Here is a 20,373-nt window from a genome sequence, read left to right on the forward strand (position 1 = left end):
TCAGATGGAACAGAAAGCAGCACTTTAAACCATTCAGACACGAACACAACAGAGACACAATCAGATGACTGATGACCCGCGATAATAACTCAATAGTCCATGGAAAAACCTTATAAGCTTGTATTAAAGCAGAAAGTAGGCGGCCACCGTAAAAAGGCTTATAGTATCAATTATGCTGCATGAACTGATCAGTAGATTATTGCGAGGGAACGCAAAAGTTTTGCGAGGGAACGCAAAAGTATTGCGAGGGAACGCAAAACCTTTTGCGAGGGAACGCAAAAGTTTTGCGAGGGAACGCAAAACCTTTTGCGAGGGAACGCAAAAGTATTGCGAGGGAACGCAAAACCTTTTGCGAGGGAACGCAAAAGTATTGCGAGGGAACGCAAAACCTTTTGCGAGGGAACGCAAAAGTTTTGCGAGGGAACGCAAAAGTATTGCGAGGGAACGCAAAAGAAAAAAAATTCCCCATTTCCCCTGGGGGGCTCCGTAGTTTTCTACAATATTCAGATGAATTATTATTATTTATTTATTTGATACTTTGCTGTAGATTTATTACAGATGCCAGAAACTCGTGATGTTCATTTTTCAACACATTCCTGTTGATTTATTGGCTGTAAGGTGACGTCACCTGCAACCCGCTGGCCAATCAGCTGGCGCTCCTTTTCTGTCCTGTTCGTAAGTTTTTGTTCTTCATTTTTATTCAGATTTCTTCCTCTGCTGCGTTTGGCTTTTCCAGCTCAACCTGCAACGTGACAAAAGAAACTTTAAAAATCTGGCTGTGGATTCTCAATTGGATTTAACGCTAAACTTTGACTAGGCCACAAAAGTCAACCTTTTCACTTTAGCTCAGACTGGTCGTTTTTCTGCAGGAAGCGTTCTGCTGATTGGCCACATGGTGGTGCTGTTGCTTAATTTACTATTTTTTCTGGTTCTCCAAACGTGGCAATTTGTTTTTAAAAAAAATCTTCAATATGGTCAAAACTTTCTAGTTATGAGTGTCTGGATTCCTCGTCATGGTTCTTCTGCTGGTTTTCTTTCAGAACAGATATAAATGTTTTTATATCTTTGGGCCTTACAAACATACATTAGTTCACATTTTGGTTATTTAATTTCCAACATGTGAATAAAGTTTGGATGGGAATAATTTATACTTTCAGTGGATTAATGAAGTTTGATAAATTACTCCGTTTTATTAACAGTTCTTTCATCTGAAATGTTTATGTTTCTGCATAATCCATAACAACAAAGGTTTGGGCCGAGCACACGGCCCTGTGGTCCGCCACAGAGAAGCTCCAGCAAATTAGAACCAACATTGGAATCTGAATATATTAATACTTATGCTTAAGGTTAGATTGGTTGTAAAATCAACATGAAAATTATTTTCATAAAATATAATTTTAAAAATCTTTTTATCATCTCCAGTTTGTTCATAAAACTGTAATTAAATGTGTCAACATAAAATTTAAAAACATAATCAGCATTTCACCAGGAGACACAAAGAAAGACAAACGACGGGTTTAATAAATGTTTATACAATAAAAACAAAAATGACTCATTTATGCTGCAGCTGTTTATTATAAGAAAACCATGAAACAATAACACATCATTTACATGTAAATATGATCCAGTGGTGGCTGAGTCTCATCTGTATTTCTCAGAGAGAACGGCTGCGAAGGCTGACAGGAACTTATCCATCGCAGCGTGAGCGACCGGCGTGAACTCTGACCCCAGGTAGCAGGCCAGCGTGACGAGCATACAGTGAGAGAGCAGCTGCAGGAGGGCGAGAGAGAGAGGAGCAACGAATAAAAACTGGAGCAGAACCTGGACAGCACAGCAGCTGCAGGACAAACCATTAACTCACATTCCAGAAAAGACACAAAGAGGTTTTTATTCATTTATATCCTCCCCTTTAACCTGTGGGGCCCCACCAGGCTCAGTTTTGGGTCCACTTTTGTTTTCTTTTTATATCATTACACTTGCTGGCATTATTCAGTCCTTTTCGTTTACGCTGATGACATTCAGTTGTGTTTTTCATTCAGACCATCACCTGACAGGTCGGCCGTCCTCGTCCAGGGTTTGTCCCGTATCAGTGACTCTCTGCTTCTAAACACCAGTAAGAAACTGTGATTATTGCTCCCAGTCACCTACACAACAACATGACGACTGCCTCCTTCTGCCTGCTAGTAAAATCAGAGGTAAAAAATCTCGGTGTCACATCTGACTCGTCATCAGGCTTCGACTCACATTAAGGCTGTTTCCTGTTCTTGTTTCTTTCATTTAAATCGTTTCTAAAACCAGACGAAAATCATTCATGCTTTTGTCTCGTCTGGATTACTGTGATGCCCTTTTTACCTGGATAAATCCTCAGCTTCACGTTTGTAATCTCCACAGAAGCAGCAGCCAGACGTCTCTGCAGATCCTGTCGTTTCTCTCCTGTTCGCTGCACTGGCTCTGATTTTAGGATTCGTTTTAAAGTTCTTGTGCTGACATGCAGCGCGTTTGGCCAGGCTCCTGATTACCTTTGTCAACTTTTAACTAAATATTCTGCTGCTCGTTCTCAGTCTGAATCTTTTATTTGCTCCAGGAACGGTTGAAACCTAAAGCGGCCGTTCAGTCGAGGCTGTGGAGCCGTTGGCCTTGCAGCTCCGTTTTTCTGACTCTGTTTTTAAAAAGCAACTAAAACATTTTTACTTTCCCAGGTTTTTATCTCTTGGTTTTGTTGTGTTTCTTCTGGTGGTTTTGTGTTTTTTAGGGTTTTAGGGTTGATTTTTATTGTACAGCACTTTGTTTGGGCTTTATAAATAAACTTTACTTACTATATTGTTTCTAAAAACTGGCTTGAGGTCTGAAAGTACAGAAGAATATCTACGATCCACTCAGATCTATTATTTTATTTATTACCAACTAAATGTAAAAGATTTTTAAACATAATATTTCTACAAACCTCGAAATTCAAAACAGAAATTTGTTTATAAAAGCTTTTTCTGGATGTTTTTCTCCATCTGGCCACAAGGTGGAGCCAAGCCAACCTCCGCCTTTGACCTTTGACTTCTACGTGTCCAAACTAAAGATGTCTAAATATTAATAAATGCTTATCATTAAAAATATTCTGATACATTTTAAATATGTTTTAGTTTTTGATAAATTGAAACAAACTTCCACTAGATGTGTTTTTATGTTCTTCTTTTAATTAACTTGGATTTTATTATATAAATCAACACAAGTCAGAGGTCAATAGTGAAAAGATGATTTTCTAAATTTTTTACAGATAAAATCTGAAAAGTGTGGCATGAAATTCCAGCCCTTTCACTGTGACTCCCCTGAAACCATTAATGTCAGTGTTATTGGTATTTTCTGAATTAAATAGTTTACTTTTGTTTATTATATAATATAAATGTGATTATATTTTATAAAATATAATCACATTTATATTTGATTAAATGTCACTAATCAAACATATTGATTACATATAAATAAGTTGTCCAATAAAATGAATGTCCTTCATGACCTTTATCACATTTTCTTATTTTCCAAAACAAATTTTAATGTATTTAACCAGATTTTGTGAAACAGGCTGTGAACTGTGAAGTGGAAAGAAAAAATAAACGATTTAAAACATTTGATAAAAAAGTCAGAGAATCCCAACAGATTCACTTTCACAAGTGAAGCGTTACAGATGTAATATTTCACTTGATCAATAGATTAAAAAAACTTTACTGGGTTTATTTCAAATGCAACAAACACAAAGAGCCAAAAATAAAGAAAAGAGGAAAATGAGGGCAAGAGGAGAAGCAAAAAGTTTAAAGACGGAGAGAAAGAAAAGAAGAAGTTTGTTTCTACGGCTGCAGAGAGAAAAACCAAAAACCAGGAAGAACAAAAAGAACAAGAAGGAAAAAACAGAGAAATGGTTCAAAACAGACCAACAGGAAACACCCGAGTGTGTGTGTGTGTGTGTGTGTGTGTGTCCACGGCTTATAAACGTGTGTTAACAATTAGAAACTTTACTGAAACTCCAGACTAAGTTTGTTTCAGAGGAATCAGATCTGATCCATCACTAAACCAGTGGACCCCTCAGTGGGTCCTGCATGTTCCACTTCCTCCCTGCTGGTGGCAGTAACTTCCTCCTCAGCAGGTCAAAGTTCGTCTAATGAGCCGTTATTGGATCCAGGTGAGTGAAACCAGGGAGGAACTGACACATGCAGGATGCCGGGCCTCCAGGACCCACGGTGGGCTCCACTGAGCCCGGGAACCACGGTCTGAACCTCCGCAGAGACGAGTTTTAAAGACACGACTTTCAGATTAAAGTTTTAAACGCCGACAACCTGGAGGTGAAACTGTGAGAAAGTCTCAGGTGGGTTCCAGGAACATGTCTGTCTGGAGAGGATAAAGTTTCTTATAATTACTGACCTCTGACCTCTGACCCTGACCACAGACCCCAGCCTGACCTTGAAGTTGGTGGGATCTATCCGCAGCTGGTAGGCGTGCAGCGTCTGCAGCGGCGCCAGCGTGACGGTCAGCTGGCTGATGTCCTTGGCGCCCTCGGCGATGGCGAGGACGATCTTCTTCCCGTGGGAGGAGAGGTGGGCGGAGCCAGGGCTGATGTCCAGGTGGGAGAAATACGTCTTGGTGCCTGGATACGAAGCAAACATCCTGCAGGACAGAAGAACAGGGTCGTGTCCAGGTCCAGACGGCGAGAGGAAAAGAAATCATTTAGTTTATTTAATGTTCATTTTTCAGTCATGTTTTCACCTCCTTACCCATAACTTTATGGATGTAACAGTTCTAAACTAAATATTTAGTTCCAAATTAATATATTTAGATCATAAACTAAAGATTTACTTTGAAAGTAAATCATTTGAAAGTTAAATATTTAATTCACAAACTAGTTATCGTTCATATTACATGTTTACTTAGCTATTTAGTTTGCAAACTAAATATGTAGATTACAAACGACATGCTTAATTTCTAACTAAATATAAATAGTTTGTAATCTGCATATTTAGCTTACAAACTAAATATTTAACTGTAGCTACATATTGAGCTAAGAGGCTAAATAATTAGCTTGGATCCATAAGGAGCAGACCAGCTGCACAGTTTGTGTCTGTTAGCTTATCATTAATTACATGCTTAGTTTGCAAACTAAATATTTGTGTTGTAAACTAATTTGCTAACTAAATATTTAGTTTGTGAATTAAAGGTTTAGTTTGGAATTGTGACATTTATGAATGAATGAATAACATGGTGAAAATATGACTTGTTGTATGACATTCTAAATAACCCAAATTACTACTGTTCAATTTTACAGTGTAGCAAAAACCATCCCAGACTTGAACTATTCCACCCAAAGTCATAATGACAGAGGCTCGTTGCTTCTGTAACGTCGGAAACAAGCCGCCTACCTGAGCAGCGCGTCAGAGCCGATGTCTGCAGCCACCGGGGTCAGACGCTCCCAGATCTCCTTAATCAGCTTTTTCTCCTTCTTGGACAGCATCCTGCCCCAAGTCACCCAGACTCTTCCCCGCAGTCATCAACCATTTTATCACTGCTTTAGCTAAACGGCTAACTGACTAACTCACTAACTTTAACTAACTTTAACTAACTTCATCTAAGCCAAACGGCTGAAAGGAGCCAGAAAAAGGTCAATAATTCCTGTTGGAGGGAAAACGAGCCGTGAAGCTTCAGCCTTGTTGATCTGCCTTATCAGACCTTCGCCAGCGCAGGGCGGGGGGCGCCGGGCAGGGCGGGGCGCCGCAGCCCCCTGCTATCGTCCCTCTTCTGTGCGTCATGCTGCTCCGGTAGCAAACTGTGTCGCGTCTCCTGGAGATTTCCTCTAACTGAACTGAAGCCTCATCCAGGTTATTAATTAGTGGTATTAAATATTATTCACCTTTAGTTACATTATCTCACCTGAAGAAGCTCCAGAAAGCACAACAACATTATTCTGATTATTTTCTACTAATTTAAAATGATGGATTAAAGTATATTTTAATGTGCTGAACTGCTGGAGCTTATGGCTTTTTATTCTTTTCAAATATGTAACCAAATATGTTTTCAAGGGTGTTTTTTTTCTGTTTATGATTATTTTCTCTCCTGCTTGCTAGCACTGCACCATCTTGTTTTAATATTGATAATAACATGAGACTACAGATGAAAACTAGCATTGATGGCTAACTGGCATATTTTGTAATGAGCATTTTGCTTTTGAAATAAATAAACAACATTCATCTAGTCAACACTTGACAACAACAAAAGACACTAATATGTCAACATATTTATGTTTAAAAACATCTTTTAATAACTTTAAATGTCAAAGTAAGGACATTTTAACTTCAGGAGAGAAACAAACATAAACATTGTTGAGCAGATAAAGTTGGCCATCTGCAGGGTGGAGCGTGTGAAGCATCTCATTACACTGAGGATCTTCGCTCTGTCCGACCAGCTGACCCCAACTTCGGTTCACACTCCTGCAACTTTCAGTATTTAGATTAAACATGACCCAGCAGGTTTTACAGTGTAGACTGAGAACCTCAAAATGAGCAGAACATCAGCAGTAAATGCATCAATGTAGAAAAATATGATTTTTTTCTTGTTCTCTGCTGTTTTCTAACAATAAATTTCCTGCAGTAATGTTGAGTTAATCCGTTTCCCTGTTTTCTGACATGAAAACCAGTTTGATGTGTTGCTGATCAAAGTTTTGAGTTTTTACCAGGAGAAGCTGCAGGTGGGAGAGAAAGATTATCTCCCAGCAGAGGGACGTGGCCTGAACCCGCCCCGCCCTGACATCACTGCCCAGCAGATAGGAAAGAATAGAAACATTTTTCTGTTCAATTGTTAAATAAAGTCTTGGATTCACTAAACAAGAATCACCTGAACTCAGAATCGCAGCTGGAACTGGAGCGATTCCTCTGAGCGCAGATTGTAACGTTAACCAGTTTAATAATAATTCAGATTAAATTAAATAGGAATTAATTTTTCAAAGTCATATTTTCACCGTGTTATTCATTCATCTATAAATGTCACAGTTTCAGACTAAATATTTAGTTTGAAGCTAACCATTTAGCTAAAATGCTAATTCACGTGCCATTATCCTCTTTACTGGTTTCTTGATCATTTCATGTTTAAACAAGATGACAGTTTTAAAGGCGGTGCAGATGTTTTACCAGCAGCAGAGATACAGCTCCAGATACAGCTTTTATTTTGATAGTCCACTTCCGGTTGAATTCCGAATGAATAACATGATGAAAATATGACTTTAAAAAAATGAACCCCATGTTTTCTCTTATAACAGGCTAATAACCCAAATTGTTGCTGTTCAGTTTTGACTGTTAGCTAAGAAGCTGCAGCAAACAGGACTGACCTGGAATCCACTGGAAGAATTTGGTGCTTCTTAAAAATAGATACAGGACACTGCAAACTGATAACTGGGATATTATGTGCCAAAAATAAATAAATATGGAGAATCTTTTTCTATGGCATCAAATTCCATCTAGTTTAAAAGAGCAAAAAATAAAGTTATTTCTCATCCTTCCAGGGACCCAAATGGATAATATTTGCCATTTAAAGTTCAAAGGTCAAACACACGAGCCTCAACCGAAACTGTTTCCCACCGTTATACTTTAATTGAACCATTACACTTAAGCATCACAGTGCGGCCTGCTTCGTTAACATCTGAACTTCTATGACGGATTAAATTAGATTATTTTTCAACACATTCTATATTCAGCCACTAGAGGGCAGCAGAGCTAACATAAGGGGCTTCCTCACATTGTTGCATAGAAACACTTTTACAACTAAATGGTCAAGATAAACGAACAGCAGCTGATTATTGTTGTATACGGAGCCCCCCAGGGGTCATGGGGAATTTTTTTTCTTTTGCGTTCCCTCGCAATAATCTACTGATCAGTTCATGCAGCATAATTGATACTATAAGCCTTTTTACGGTGGCCGCCTACTTTCTGCTTTAATACAAGCTTATAAGGTTTTTCCATGGACTATTGAGTTATTATCGCGGGTCATCAGTCATCTGATTGTGTCTCTGTTGTGTTCGTGTCTGAATGGTTTAAAGTGCTGCTTTCTGTTCCATCTGAGCCTTAACAGGCATAAACATGCAGTAAATAAATCGATTTTCAATCAGTTTTCTGCACCAAAGCGTTAATAATAATAAACACGTTTTCACTGAGGCTCTATAAGAGCAATATGAATGAAATAAGTAATTATTGATATGACAGGAGCAGCGGCTTTGACACGGTGGTGGGCGTGTCGATGTGGGAGTGACTGTCATGAAGTATGAATGGGAAGGTGACGCTGCTGGCTCGGTGTGTGTGTGTGTGTGTGTGTGTGTGTGTGTGTGTGTGTGTGTGTGTGTGTGTGTGTGTGTGTGTGTGTGTGTGTGTGTGTGTGTGTGTGTGTGTGTGAGGCAGCGGGTGAGATGGGGGGTCAGTCCTCGCAAAGTTTGGAGCATAATAAAAATTTAAAAAATCGATAATTGTGACAGAACAAAGAAGAGGTTAGGAGTTGATTGATACACAGACAGATGAGATTCCCCGAGTTAATCCAGTGCGGCCCTCTACCACCATTATGTTTTATAATAATAAAACGTGTTTATTATTATTAACGCTTTGGTGCAGAAAACTGATTGAAAATCGATTTATTTACTGCATGTTTATGCCTGTTAAGGCTCAGATGGAACAGAAAGCAGCACTTTAAACCATTCAGACACGAACACAATGGAGACACAATCAGATGACTGATGACCCGCGATAATAACTCAATAGTCCATGGAAAAACCTTATAAGCTTGTATTAAAGCAGAAAGTACGGCTTCCACCGTAAAAAGGCTTATAGTATCAATTATGCTGCATGAACTGATCAGTAGATTATTGCGAGGGAACGCAAAAGTTTTGCGAGGGAACGCAAAAGAAAAAACATTCTCCATGTCCCCTGGGGGCCTCCGTAGTTGTAGATTTAAAAAAGGAAGCTCAGAAAATCTCTAGAAAAAACCTGGGACATTTCTGAGCTCCAGAAGGCAAAAACTTTCAACTTTTGTAAGTCAGAAATGTTCCAAAAGTAAAAAATCTTTGACTTTACGAACTCAGAAAATTTCCAAGTTATTTCTAGGAAAATGATGAGATTAATGTCAAAACGTACTCTTTTTTCAATCTACAATGGCCTTAATAAACACCACTCACATTACAAACAACTCAAGTATTTCTCTAGCCACTTCATAAATCATATTTTATGTTTTCCACACTAAAACAAATCGTCTGCCTCTGGTTAACGCTGTGAATTTTGATTTCTTTTTACATATTTGCAGAAACATCGAAATTTTCTCACTTTGTTTATTGTATAAGTTATGTTGCAACAGCAATGAACTTAGTCTGTATGGGGGAATTGTTCTTGAATCTTACTTTCAGGCTGAAAATGTCTGCTCTTGGGCAGAAAAATTCCCTCTGAAGTCCATTTTAATAACATTGTGCATACAGTCAGCCTGCAGCTTCCTTGTTTGGCCGCTGGGTGTCGCTGGGGGAGCGGCCACCGTCTCCTCCAGCGGCGGCCAGCTGGTGCAGCTTCAGCGGGGGGAGGACCGCAGTTAGACCGAAACTCCGACGCACCAGAGAGCCGAGGAGCTCCGAGGAGTCCAGACGTTTCTGCCCGCTTCTTCGTTGGTTTTATTTCCAGCTTTCAGCGCGCGCTTGAAAGCAGCAGCCGTCCTCGCGCTCCTCGTGATGAGGCTGGAGGAGCGTCTGAAGTGACCGCCAGGTGTTCGCGCCTCACCGGTGGAGGACTTCCGGCCCGGACCGGGGGACCAGAACCGGACTCAGCTCGAAGGTGAGCGGGGAGAGCCGCTCCTCACCCCGGCCCTGGGGGGAGGTAGACCCGCGCTAAGTGTGGGCTTTTCCACAGCTGGAGGCGCTGTAAGATATCTGATAGGAACAGGTGTGTGTGTGTGTGTGTGTGTGTGTGTGTGTGTGTGTGACTCTTCATCCCGGATTTTTGGATGATATTGATCTATAAAGGCTGCTCTGCTGTTGAAGGAAATCCCTCTGAGGCCATTTGACCTCTCACCTTTTTACTCAAGGATTTGTCTGTAACTTCCTGTTTGGGAAGATGAGGGGAAGCGACACACAAACACCTGGATCAGCTGCAGTAGCTGTACATTCAGGTAGAAAGTGATTTAAACCTGGAAGTTGAATTCTGGAGTTCCTGTCATGCAGGATCCTGGCTGGTTTTGGTTTTTTCACTTTTTCGTGTTTCTTAGCATTTAGTTGTTCATGAGTTTAGGTTGTTCTTTCCGGCTGCTTCAGATGAAACCGTTTGGTAGAGCTGGGTCTGGTGTGACACTGCGAAGCATCTCCTGGCTGCTGGAGGATACGGTGGGTGATTGGTGATGCTGTGGGCCTGTTTCTCCACTCAGGGAACTTTATTCAGCTCTTCTAAAAACACAAACATTAAATAAGAGCATGAAACTATCACTGAGTCAATCCAAAACATGCAGAAACGTTTCAACAGACAGGAAACGGACCTCAGATTCAAACCACATAGAAACTGTTTTTACTCTACTTATTTTGAAAGGTTGGATTTTCATAGACAGAAGATGTTCCTGTATTTAAGGGGCAGTTTTATGTCAAATCAACATTTTTATATTTTTCCCTCATCAGAATCAAACCTGCAGTGTTGCTTCGATTCTTTATTGTTTGAGAAATCCTCTAATCTCCATTAGGGCTGTTGTAAACGAATATTTTAGTAATCGAGTAATTATCGATTATTCTTACGATTAATCGAGTAATCGGATAAAAAAAAAGAGTAAAATGAAATATTGGTAAATCTGGCATAATACCGGTGTTACTATCAGATATCAATATCAGTCCAATTTTTCATATTTGAGCATCCCTAACAGTTGCTTTTTTGTAGTTTAGAAAACTAACCTGTAACAATAATAGCTCACTTTCTAAGTTAACCAGAAGAAAAGTTATAGAAAAATCTGAAATTATATTGAATTTAATAACAAAGAGGCAGGCTCACAAATATGCTTATAAAAAATGTCTACAATCCAGCTTTTAGTTTATGTATTCATCTTCAGTGAGTTTAATAGATTAATTAAACTCACCTTGCCACCTAACCTGTCACGCTTTGGGTTTGAAAATACGGGAAATACCGCCTGGAGTGGGAGGAGAGGGCGAATGAACGAACATGGGGTGGAGGGGAGGAAATAGACCAGCGGACTGACGAACCGTTAGACCGGGGGACGAACACGGGGGGAAGCAATACGGGATATTTACGACACCTTCACTGGTCACACTCAGAAACTCATCTACCAGCCATGTACGATGCGCTCCGCCACCCGTTTCTTCAGACCGGGATATGAAATTTATTGTGCGGTTCGTCGGTAAAGCTACATTTACACGGTAAGCATCAGCTACTCAGCCGCCCGCCCTGTTCAGGCTATCCGCTCACCTCAGCGCTCTTCCCGCCGTTCGCTTTCAACCAGCAGCTCCGGAGGAGAAATGCTGCCGTACTCCAGGCATTCCCCCAGTCATTTTAAGGATGCTTATTGGTTCCCCAAACACGATAAAAAGTCGGGCATTATCATCAATCAATAAAATCCCCACGGGCCAATCTTGAAGATTGGACTTTATGCCGCTGAGACTTAGCTTTTGTCAACAACTCAGAGGCGGAAGTGAGAGCTCCGCGCAACGCAAATGAAGTCCCGGCCGGAACACGGTGCGCTAACTAATAAAACATAAATTAACGAAGCTTCGAGGCAGGAAAATTTTCCTCGAGGAATTTTAGTAATCGAGGTACTCGAATCATTCGAGGAATCGTTTCAGCCCTAATCTCCATAGCAACCATTCAGTTGTTAAAACGCCCGGGTGGACCTAGTCCCGCCTCTGAGGCACAGCTCCTCCAGATGAAAGGAGGAGCTGCCTAGTCAGCTGGTCATCTGGCTAGTCAGATCCTTCAGACTAGCCAGCAGCAATTAGCAAACATCAGCTGAGCTCCTTATAGGAGCTGCTGCTCAGAGCTACGCTGATAGAAACTTTTATAGCGGAGCCATGTTGGGACGACTTCCTGGGGGCGGAGCTTCAGAAAGAGCAGGAGTTCTTAAAGAGACAGAGGGGTTAAATCAGGAAGTAATTTGTATTTTAAGTCATTCATATATATATATATATGAATTAATTATGCTACAAAATGACACTTTGTGCCTGGAAAACATAAAATTCTGCCCCACTAAGATAAACGATGGATTCATCTGACTGAACCTGATGCAGTTTTTTTAATGAGAGTTTCTCCTTGAAATTTTAAAATCTGAAGCCGATTTATTTACCGCTCATAATCAGATAACATTCTCATGTTTTCATGATTTAATTATTCAGGAAGTAAAAACATTAGATAAACTTTGAGAGAGACTCATAATCCATAGTAATCCCATAATAATCCCAGGGAAGACTGAGGCAGATTTACAGGTCTGCTTGACATCAAAACCAGAAGCTGAATTGCAGCAGGAAGCTGATTTCCTCCAGAACCACAGTGTGAAAACTCTGCAGCATTTCTGCAGAGTTTTTTTTACAACTTTATTTTGTTCTGTTGCAGCGTCTTGCTGCAGCGTCCTGTTGCAGCGTCCTGCTGCAGCGTCCTGCTGCAGCGTCCTGCTGCAGCGTCCTGCTGCAGCGTCTTACTGCAGCGTCCTGCTGCAGCGTCCTGCTGCAGCGTCCTGCTGCAGCGTCTTACTGCAGCGTCCTGCTGCAGCGTCCTGCTGCAGCGTCCTGCTGCAGCGTCTTACTGCAGCGTCTTACTGCAGCGTCCTGTTGCAGCGTCCTGCTGCAGCGTCCTGCTGCAGCGTCCTGTTGCAGCGTCCTGCTGCAGCGTCCTGCTGCAGCGTCTTACTGCAGCGTCCTGTTGCAGCGTCCTGCTGCAGCGTCCTGCTGCAGCGTCCTGTTGCAGCGTCCTGCTGCAGCGTCCTGCTGCAGCGTCCTGCTGCAGCGTCTTACTGCAGCGTCCTGTTGCAGCGTCCTGCTGCAGCGTCCTGCTGCAGCGTCCTGTTGCAGCGTCCTGCTGCAGCGTCCTGCTGCAGCGTCCTGCTGCAGCGTCTTGCTGCAGCGTCCTGTTGCAGCGTCCTGCTGCAGCGTCCTGCTGCAGCGTGCTGCTGCATGTCCTCCCCTGCTCTTGGCCTGGCACGTTGGGTCGAGTTCCAACAGGCTGTGACAGGAAACGCTGCGCTGCGGCGTGGAGAACCGGTTTGGGTCGGCAGCAGTTTTCTGATGAGTCGGTCTGCCAGCGTCTCGGTTTCCCTCAGGCGCCGCGTTTTCCTGGTTTCTGGATCAGGAATACTTTCCTCTTGTTTCCGCCTCAGTGAAGGTTTTGATCTGACTGCAGCTCATCATGTTGAGGCTGTAAACACTTTAATGATGGTGATTATTTTCCAGCTTCTCCGACTTTAATTGCAGGATTTTGTTCTTAAATAATTTTCCTTTCTCTTTCTTATGTAATATTTGGTGTTGCTAATGTTACCAAACCCGAGGCGCCGGGCTGCCCGAGAACCACAACAAGAACAAAGAAAGTCCTTAAACTGCTGCATCCCAGGTTTTTATTATGAAAGACAAACATATTTTGGTGCCTTTTAAGGTTTTTGTTTTTGGCTTTCTGATTAACTAAACATGCAAAACTGTATTTTAGTTTTCTGCAAGATTATAGAACAAGAAGTTTTGGTATATTAATGAAAACTCCTTCCAAACTCTGATAAACTTTCTAAATTAAAGCATAAAAAATGTAAAAATGCTTTGTTTATGTTTGTAACTGTTGGCAGTGATGCTGCAGGAACTGATGCTGCAGGAACTGAAGCAGCAAAAACTGAAGCAGCAGAAACTGATGCAGCAGAAGCTGATGCAGCAGAAACTGATGCTGCTGAAGCTGATGCTGCTGAAGCTGCAGCTTGTTCTGATGCAGCAGAAGCTGATGCAGCAGAAGCTGATGCAGCAGGAACTGATGCAGCTGAAGCTGATGCAGCAGAAGCTGATGCAGCAGAAGCTGCAGCTTGTTCTGATGCAGCAGAAGCTGATGCAGCAGAAGCTGATGCAGCAGAAGCTGATGCAGCAGAAGCTGATGCAGCAGGAACTGATGCAGCAGAAGCTGATGCAGCAGAAGCTGATGCAGCAGAAGCTGATGCTGCTGAAGCTGCAGCTTGTTCTGATGCAGCAGAAGCTGATGCAGCAGAAGCTGATGCAGCAGAAGCTGATGCAGCAGAAGCTGATGCTGCTGAAGCTGCAGCTTGTTCTGATGCAGCAGAAGCTGATGCAGCAGAAGCTGATGCAGCAGAAGCTGATGCAGCAGAAGCTGATGCAGCAGGAACTGATGCAGCAGAAGCTGATGCAGCAGAAGCTGATGCAGCAGGAACTGATGCAGCAGAAGCTGATGCAGCAGAAGCTGATGCAGCAGAAGCTGATGCTGCTGAAGCTGCAGCTTGTTCTGATGCAGCAGAAGCTGATGCAGCAGAAGCTGATGCAGCAGAAGCTGATGCAGCAGGAACTGATGCAGCAGGAACTGATGCAGCAGAAGCTGATGCAGCAGAAACTGATGCTGCAGAAGCTGATGCTGCTGAAGCTGCAGCTTGTTCTGATGCAGCAGAAGCTGATGCAGCAGAAGCTGATGCAGCAGGAACTGATGCAGCTGAAGCTGATGCAGCAGAAGCTGATGCAGCAGAAGCTGCAGCTTGTTCTGATGCAGCAGAAGCTGATGCAGCAGAAGCTGATGCAGCAGAAGCTGATGCAGCAGGAACTGATGCAGCAGAAGCTGATGCAGCAGAAGCTGATGCAGCAGGAACTGATGCAGCAGAAGCTGATGCAGCAGAAGCTGATGCAGCAGAAGCTGATGCAGCAGAAGCTGATGCAGCAGAAGCTGCAGCTTGTTCTGATGCAGCAGAAGCTGATGCAGCAGAAGCTGATGCAGCAGAAACTGATGCTGCAGATGCTGATGCTGCTGAAGCTGCAGCTTGTTCTGATGCAGCAGAAGCTGATGCAGCAGAAGCTGATGCAGCAGGAACTGATGCAGCTGAAGCTGATGCAGCAGAAGCTGATGCAGCAGAAGCTGCAGCTTGTTCTGATGCAGCAGAAGCTGATGCAGCAGAAGCTGATGCAGCAGAAGCTGATGCAGCAGGAACTGATGCAGCAGAAGCTGATGCAGCAGAAGCTGATGCAGCAGGAACTGATGCAGCAGAAGCTGATGCAGCAGAAGCTGATGCAGCAGAAGCTGATGCAGCAGAAGCTGATGCTGCTGAAGCTGCAGCTTGTTCTGATGCAGCAGAAGCTGATGCAGCAGAAGCTGATGCAGCAGAAGCTGATGCAGCTGAAGCTGCAGCTTGTTCTGATGCAGCAGAAGCTGATGCAGCAGAAGCTGATGCAGCAGAAGCTGATGCAGCTGAAGCTGCAGCTTGTTCTGATGCAGCAGAAGCTGATGCAGCAGAAGCTGATGCAGCAGAAGCTGATGCTGCTGAAGCTGCAGCTTGTTCTGATGCAGCAGAAGCTGATGCAGCAGAAGCTGATGCAGCAGAAGCTGATGCTGCTGAAGCTGCAGCTTGTTCTGATGCAGCAGAAGCTGATGCAGCAGAAGCTGATGCAGCAGAAGCTGATGCAGCAGGAACTGATGCAGCAGAAGCTGATGCAGCAGAAGCTGATGCAGCAGAAGCTGATGCAGCAGGAACTGATGCAGCAGAAGCTGATGCAGCAGAAGCTGATGCAGCAGAAGCTGATGCAGCAGAAGCTGATGCAGCAGAAGCTGATGCAGCAGAAGCTGATGCAGCAGAAGCTGATGCAGCAGAAGCTGATGCTGCTGAAGCTGCAGCTTGTTCTGATGCAGCAGAAGCTGATGCAGCAGAAGCTGATGCAGCAGAAGCTGATGCAGCAGGAACTGATGCAGCAGAAGCTGATGCAGCAGAAGCTGATGCAGCAGAAGCTGATGCAGCAGAAGCTGATGCAGCGTCATCCACTCAGAGATCAAATGATCAAGATTTGATCTGATCCCCTGAGATCTACATGAGGATTTCTTTAATCCCGTCTCTCGTCTCTTTCCTTTTTTACTCTTTTTTTCTGTTGTCATCAAATCCTAAATTGAATTTCTTCAGACTTAAATAAAAAACACATGAAAAGGAAATATATGCAAATTGAGAAAGAAAATAACTGATACATGAGGCAAGATTACACATAGTATTTATTTGATAGGTGTGATTAATGAAAAACCAGTAGATGTTTCCCTTCCTGGTGATTTCTGGAACGGAACTCTCTGTCTCTGATTGTCTCTTTCTGTCTCTGATTGTCTCTTTCTGTCTCTGATTGTCCCTCTGGTCTCATGCTGTGTCACCAGTCGGGGACAGAGGACGGTAGGACAGCTGAACGTAGAACTAGAGCAGGCAGGTTGTGAGGGACGTTCAGGTCGTGGTGGTAAAGTTTGATCTGGACCAGAAGCTTCTCTCCTCATCCTGGAATCAGATTAAAATCTGGAATATTCTGGATCTGTCTGACTACAGATGGGAATCTTTCCAGTGATTTGATTGATTTTAATTCAGAAACTTTTTTCTATTCAAACCTTTTACAGATGCTGATTGATGAAGAAATGTTGAAAATCTTATTTCAAACATTTCTATAAAGTTTCAGACTGCATCAAATTTCATCAAGTTCATATTTAAGCAAAACTATCAAATTCTTAAAATGAAATATCAAAAAATGATTCCGAATACGAACGGTGGCGAGTGGACGCGGCGTGCAAAGACACGTAATTATGAAGTCAATTTTAAATGAATTTGAGCGTTTTGAATCGATTCCAAATCACTTCAACTCCAATCAATTTTTAAAACCTGGTTAAAAACAGGCGAGGAGGAGTGACTGGATGGAGACAAAGATGAACTTTAAAGGCTGGAGTCGTTCTCCTCAAACCAAGAAACAGATTTCTTTTGAGCGTTCAACTCAAATCCGACTCGACGACTGAGATGAATATGTTTCTTGGTTTGAGGAGAACGGAGCCTCTAGGGACATTCGGACATTTTGTTCTTTTGCGTTCCCTCGCAATAAGCGTCCTGCGATGCCTGCTGGTCTGTTTTGTAGTCATGAATGTCAGTTTAACATTTCCAATATGTACATATTTAAAGAGCCTAAATGTGCGGTGGTAGAGGGTTAACTCGGGGAATCTCATCTTTTCAGGCCTGACCTGTTAAGTCAAGTTTTGTCAGCAGAGGAAGCAGGAGGGAAGGGGGCGGGACTTCCTGTCACCAATCAGCGGCTTGTCTCAGTATTTCTCTGAATTCATATTTCAGTCAGTAAAACGTTTCTGAGCGAATAATAGAAACGATAAAACGAACATTTTCCATAAGAGTTTCTGCTGACTCAGGTTTTCTTGGCTGGTTGCTAACCTGTTAGCATCGTGTGTCAGATGGAAATGTGAGATGATGATCCAGGAATCAGCTGCCTGATTTCTTGGTACCAAGAACAAACATAAAGATTCAGAGTTTCCATTGACTGGTGTTTCATCAGAATGAGTGGAAACCAGTTTACTGCTGGTTTCTGTCTGCTGACTGGGGAATCATTCTGGATTTCATCTCTGATATTTTGACTTTGTGTGATTTTTTTATCCTGAAACGTCCCGATGTGAAGCAGCTGCGGGTGTGTGTGTGACGTCCATGAACCGCCAGACGTAAACATGCAACCCAACGGCGGCAAAGCGTCGGATCAACAGATCCGTTCTGTTCCCGTCTCCCAGTTTGTTTCCATGACGCTGTGAAGGTTTCCCTGTTTTCTTCTTCTGCTGATTTCTGTTGCATCGTTTTCAGTTCTTCTCTGTCCTCCTTCCTGCAGACGTCTTTGACAGAGTTCAGCTCGTTGTCACGTTCAGGTGTACAGCAGGAAGTGACACGTTTCTGTGTTGCTTCCTGTTCAGACCAGCTGTGTGTATCTGGGTCAGGTTTCCATACATGCATCACTCTGACTGTGGAAACTCAAACTTTGCTTTACGTCACGCTGCAGCCCAGCCCTCTGCTCAATAACTTATTTTTATTATTATTATTATTTGATGACAGTGGCAGAGATCTAAAAGCTCTGGATTTATCTGCTCTTCTGCTGAGTCTGTCCTCAGCTGATTGGTTCAGAGGAGGCAGAAGATTCGGTCCTGCGCTCTGATTGGTTCCCACTGCTAAGCTGCTTTTTCATCTCGTCTCTGAGTTATAAACAAAAAAAATCATCTTTAAGCTCCTGAATTTATTCTCATGCATTTGAAACAGATTCTCAGAGTTAAATCTGGTTTACTGTCAACGTGTTCGATAAACTGGGCAACATCCAGTCTGGTTGTTTTATTTTCCAGATGTGTCTGTGAGACGATGGATGAATTAGGATTAAATCTTTTTTACTTTACATCAGTGACACTGAGGTGTGAAAAGTTTTCACTCGGTGCGTTAAGCAGCAGCATGGCAGCAGGTTCTGTTTGTGGGTTGAACCCAGGTCAGAGGTCAGAGGTCAGCTTCAGCCTTTCTTTGCTTTTCTCTGTTTCAGTTTCTGTCTGATCAGACGAAACGTCTGGCTGCAGATTTATTTGTGTTTGTGAGCATAAAGCAGCTGATGTGGAGGAAACACTGTGTGTGTGTGTGTGTGTGTGTGTGTGTCTCTGTGTGTGTGTGTGTGTTTATGTGTGTGTGTGTCTCTGTGTGTGTGTGTGTGTTTATGTGTGTGTGTGTCTCTGTGTGTGTGTGTGTTTGTGTGTGTGTGTGTGTGTGTGTGTTTATGTGTGTGTGTGTGTGTGTGTGTGTGTGTTTATGTGTGTGTGTGTGTGTGTGTGTGTTTATGTGTGTGTGTGTGTGTGTGTGTGTGTGTGTGTGTTTATGTGTGTGTGTGTCTCTGTGTGTGTGTGTGTTTATGTGTGTGTGTTTATGTGTGTGTGTGTGTGTTTATATGTGTGTGTGTGTGTGTTTATATGTGTGTGTGTTTATATGTGTGTGTGTGTGTGTTTATATGTGTGTGTGTGTGTGTTTATGTGTGTGTGTGTCTCTGTGTGTGTGTGTGTTTGTGTGTGTGTGTGTGTGTGTGTGTTTATGTGTGTGTGTGTGTGTGTGTGTTTATGTGTGTGTGTGTGTGTGTGTGTGTTTATGTGTGTGTGTGTGTGTGTGTGTGTGTGTGTGTTTATGTGTGTGTGTGTCTCTGTGTGTGTGTGTGTGTGTTTATGTGTGTGTGTGTGTGTGTGTGTGTGTGTTTATGTGTGTGTGTGTCTCTGTGTGTGTGTGTGTTTATGTGTGTGTGTTTATGTGTGTGTGTGTGTGTGTGTTTGTGTGTGTGTGTGTGTGTGTGTGTTTATGTGTGTGTGTGTGTCTCTGTGTGTGTGTGTGTGTGTTTATGTGTGTGTGTGTGTCTCTGTGTGTGTGTGTGTGTGTTTATGTGTGTGTGTGTGTCTCTGTGTGTGTGTGTGTGTTTATGTGTGTGTGTGTCGGCTCTAACATCTGGCAGAGACGGGTGGGGGAGGGGGGGCCCGTTTTAATCTGCTCCAGTCCTGCTGGTTTCATAACGGTTGGATGAAGTTTGTTCTGATTGGACGGTTTTATGTATTGAATAAACAGACATCTAACAGCAAAACCAAGTCTCTTTCTTGTAAATATTTCTGTCCATAAAGAGGCAGAATCAGTCCAGATGTGGATGTTTGGACCTGGATGGTCTGACTGTTGAATATTTTTTACCTGGATTCTTCAGGTTTGTATTTTCGTCAGGATATGAATCTGATCTTATCTGTAAATGTTTCCTGGTTTGGCCTCGTCTCTTCCTCTGGGCTCTGATGAGCGGATGGCGGTTCTGGTCCGGCCCGGGCTCAGTCTGAGCCAGCGGGCCGGGTCATGTGACGATCAGGGATTACAGATTTAATCTGACTGTCATGAAGCCCAGAGAGGAGGAACTGAGCTGGACAGAGGAGGAAGGAATGGCGGCGGCAGCGAAGGATTTCTGACTCCATCTTGGTTCTGATGGAGAATCAGAAAGGCTGAAGCTGCAGCTGGTGAGAGAGAGAGTGTGAGAGAGTTTGTGCTTTAGTTCCTACTTCCTGTTGTTTCAGCAAATCGATTCAGTGTCGGTTTGTTTTTTCTCTTTATGCATCAAAATGAGTCAAATTTCTGCAAATATTTTTTCTTTTGCTTCTTTTTAACATCTGATTTTCATTCCTGATCATTTCCAGTCGTTATAGTTTATTCATGGCAGCAAACCTGAACATGCATGATGTCATGATGTCATCACATGGTTCTGATGCTGCAGGACCAACCGACCAATCAGACTCTGACTAGGAATAAAATCAAGCTGCATTTTAGTCTTATTTTGACCTTTAAGTCTGTTTTCTATTTATTTGTTTCCTTTTATCATCCATA

At 42.7% G+C, this 20,373-nt stretch overlaps 2 protein-coding genes across 7 annotated transcripts in view; one reads left to right on the top strand and one right to left on the bottom strand.

Annotated features, from left to right (window-relative positions):
- Positions 1–1,555: 1,555 nt before the first annotated feature.
- Positions 1,556–5,682, bottom strand: hbae4 (hemoglobin alpha embryonic-4). 5 transcript variants are annotated; one of them, XM_088016514.1, is made up of 4 exons: positions 5,400–5,682; positions 4,446–4,650; positions 2,048–2,103; positions 1,556–1,770 (listed from the first exon to the last, which is right to left on the bottom strand). In XM_088016514.1, the coding sequence occupies exons 1-4, from the start codon at positions 5,489–5,491 to the stop codon at positions 1,608–1,610; spliced, it is 516 nt and encodes a 171-aa protein (XP_087872640.1). In that variant the 5' UTR covers positions 5,492–5,682; the 3' UTR covers positions 1,556–1,607. The 5 variants fall into 5 exon arrangements, with proteins under 5 accessions (XP_087872640.1, XP_014832317.1, XP_014832315.2 ...); XM_014976831.2 differs by lacking the exon at positions 2,048–2,103; XM_014976829.2 differs by lacking the exon at positions 2,048–2,103 and having other exon boundaries at positions 4,408–4,650.
- Positions 5,683–9,388: 3,706 nt separating this feature from the next.
- rhbdf1b (rhomboid 5 homolog 1b (Drosophila)) overlaps positions 9,389–20,373 on the top strand; it is a 28,433-nt gene continuing 17,448 nt past the window's right edge. Inside the window, exon 1 of one of the 2 annotated variants that reach the window (XM_088016434.1) lies at positions 9,389–9,827. The gene's annotated coding sequence lies outside the window, so the exon portion shown is untranslated. The remainder of the gene's footprint in view (positions 9,828–20,373) is intronic. The other variant, XM_088016435.1, reaches the window with a different exon arrangement.

This window comes from Poecilia mexicana, unplaced genomic scaffold (assembly GCF_051168715.1).
Source record: "Poecilia mexicana isolate PSO_F unplaced genomic scaffold, ASM5116871v1 scaffold_19, whole genome shotgun sequence".
Lineage (NCBI taxonomy): Eukaryota > Metazoa > Chordata > Actinopteri > Cyprinodontiformes > Poeciliidae > Poecilia > Poecilia mexicana.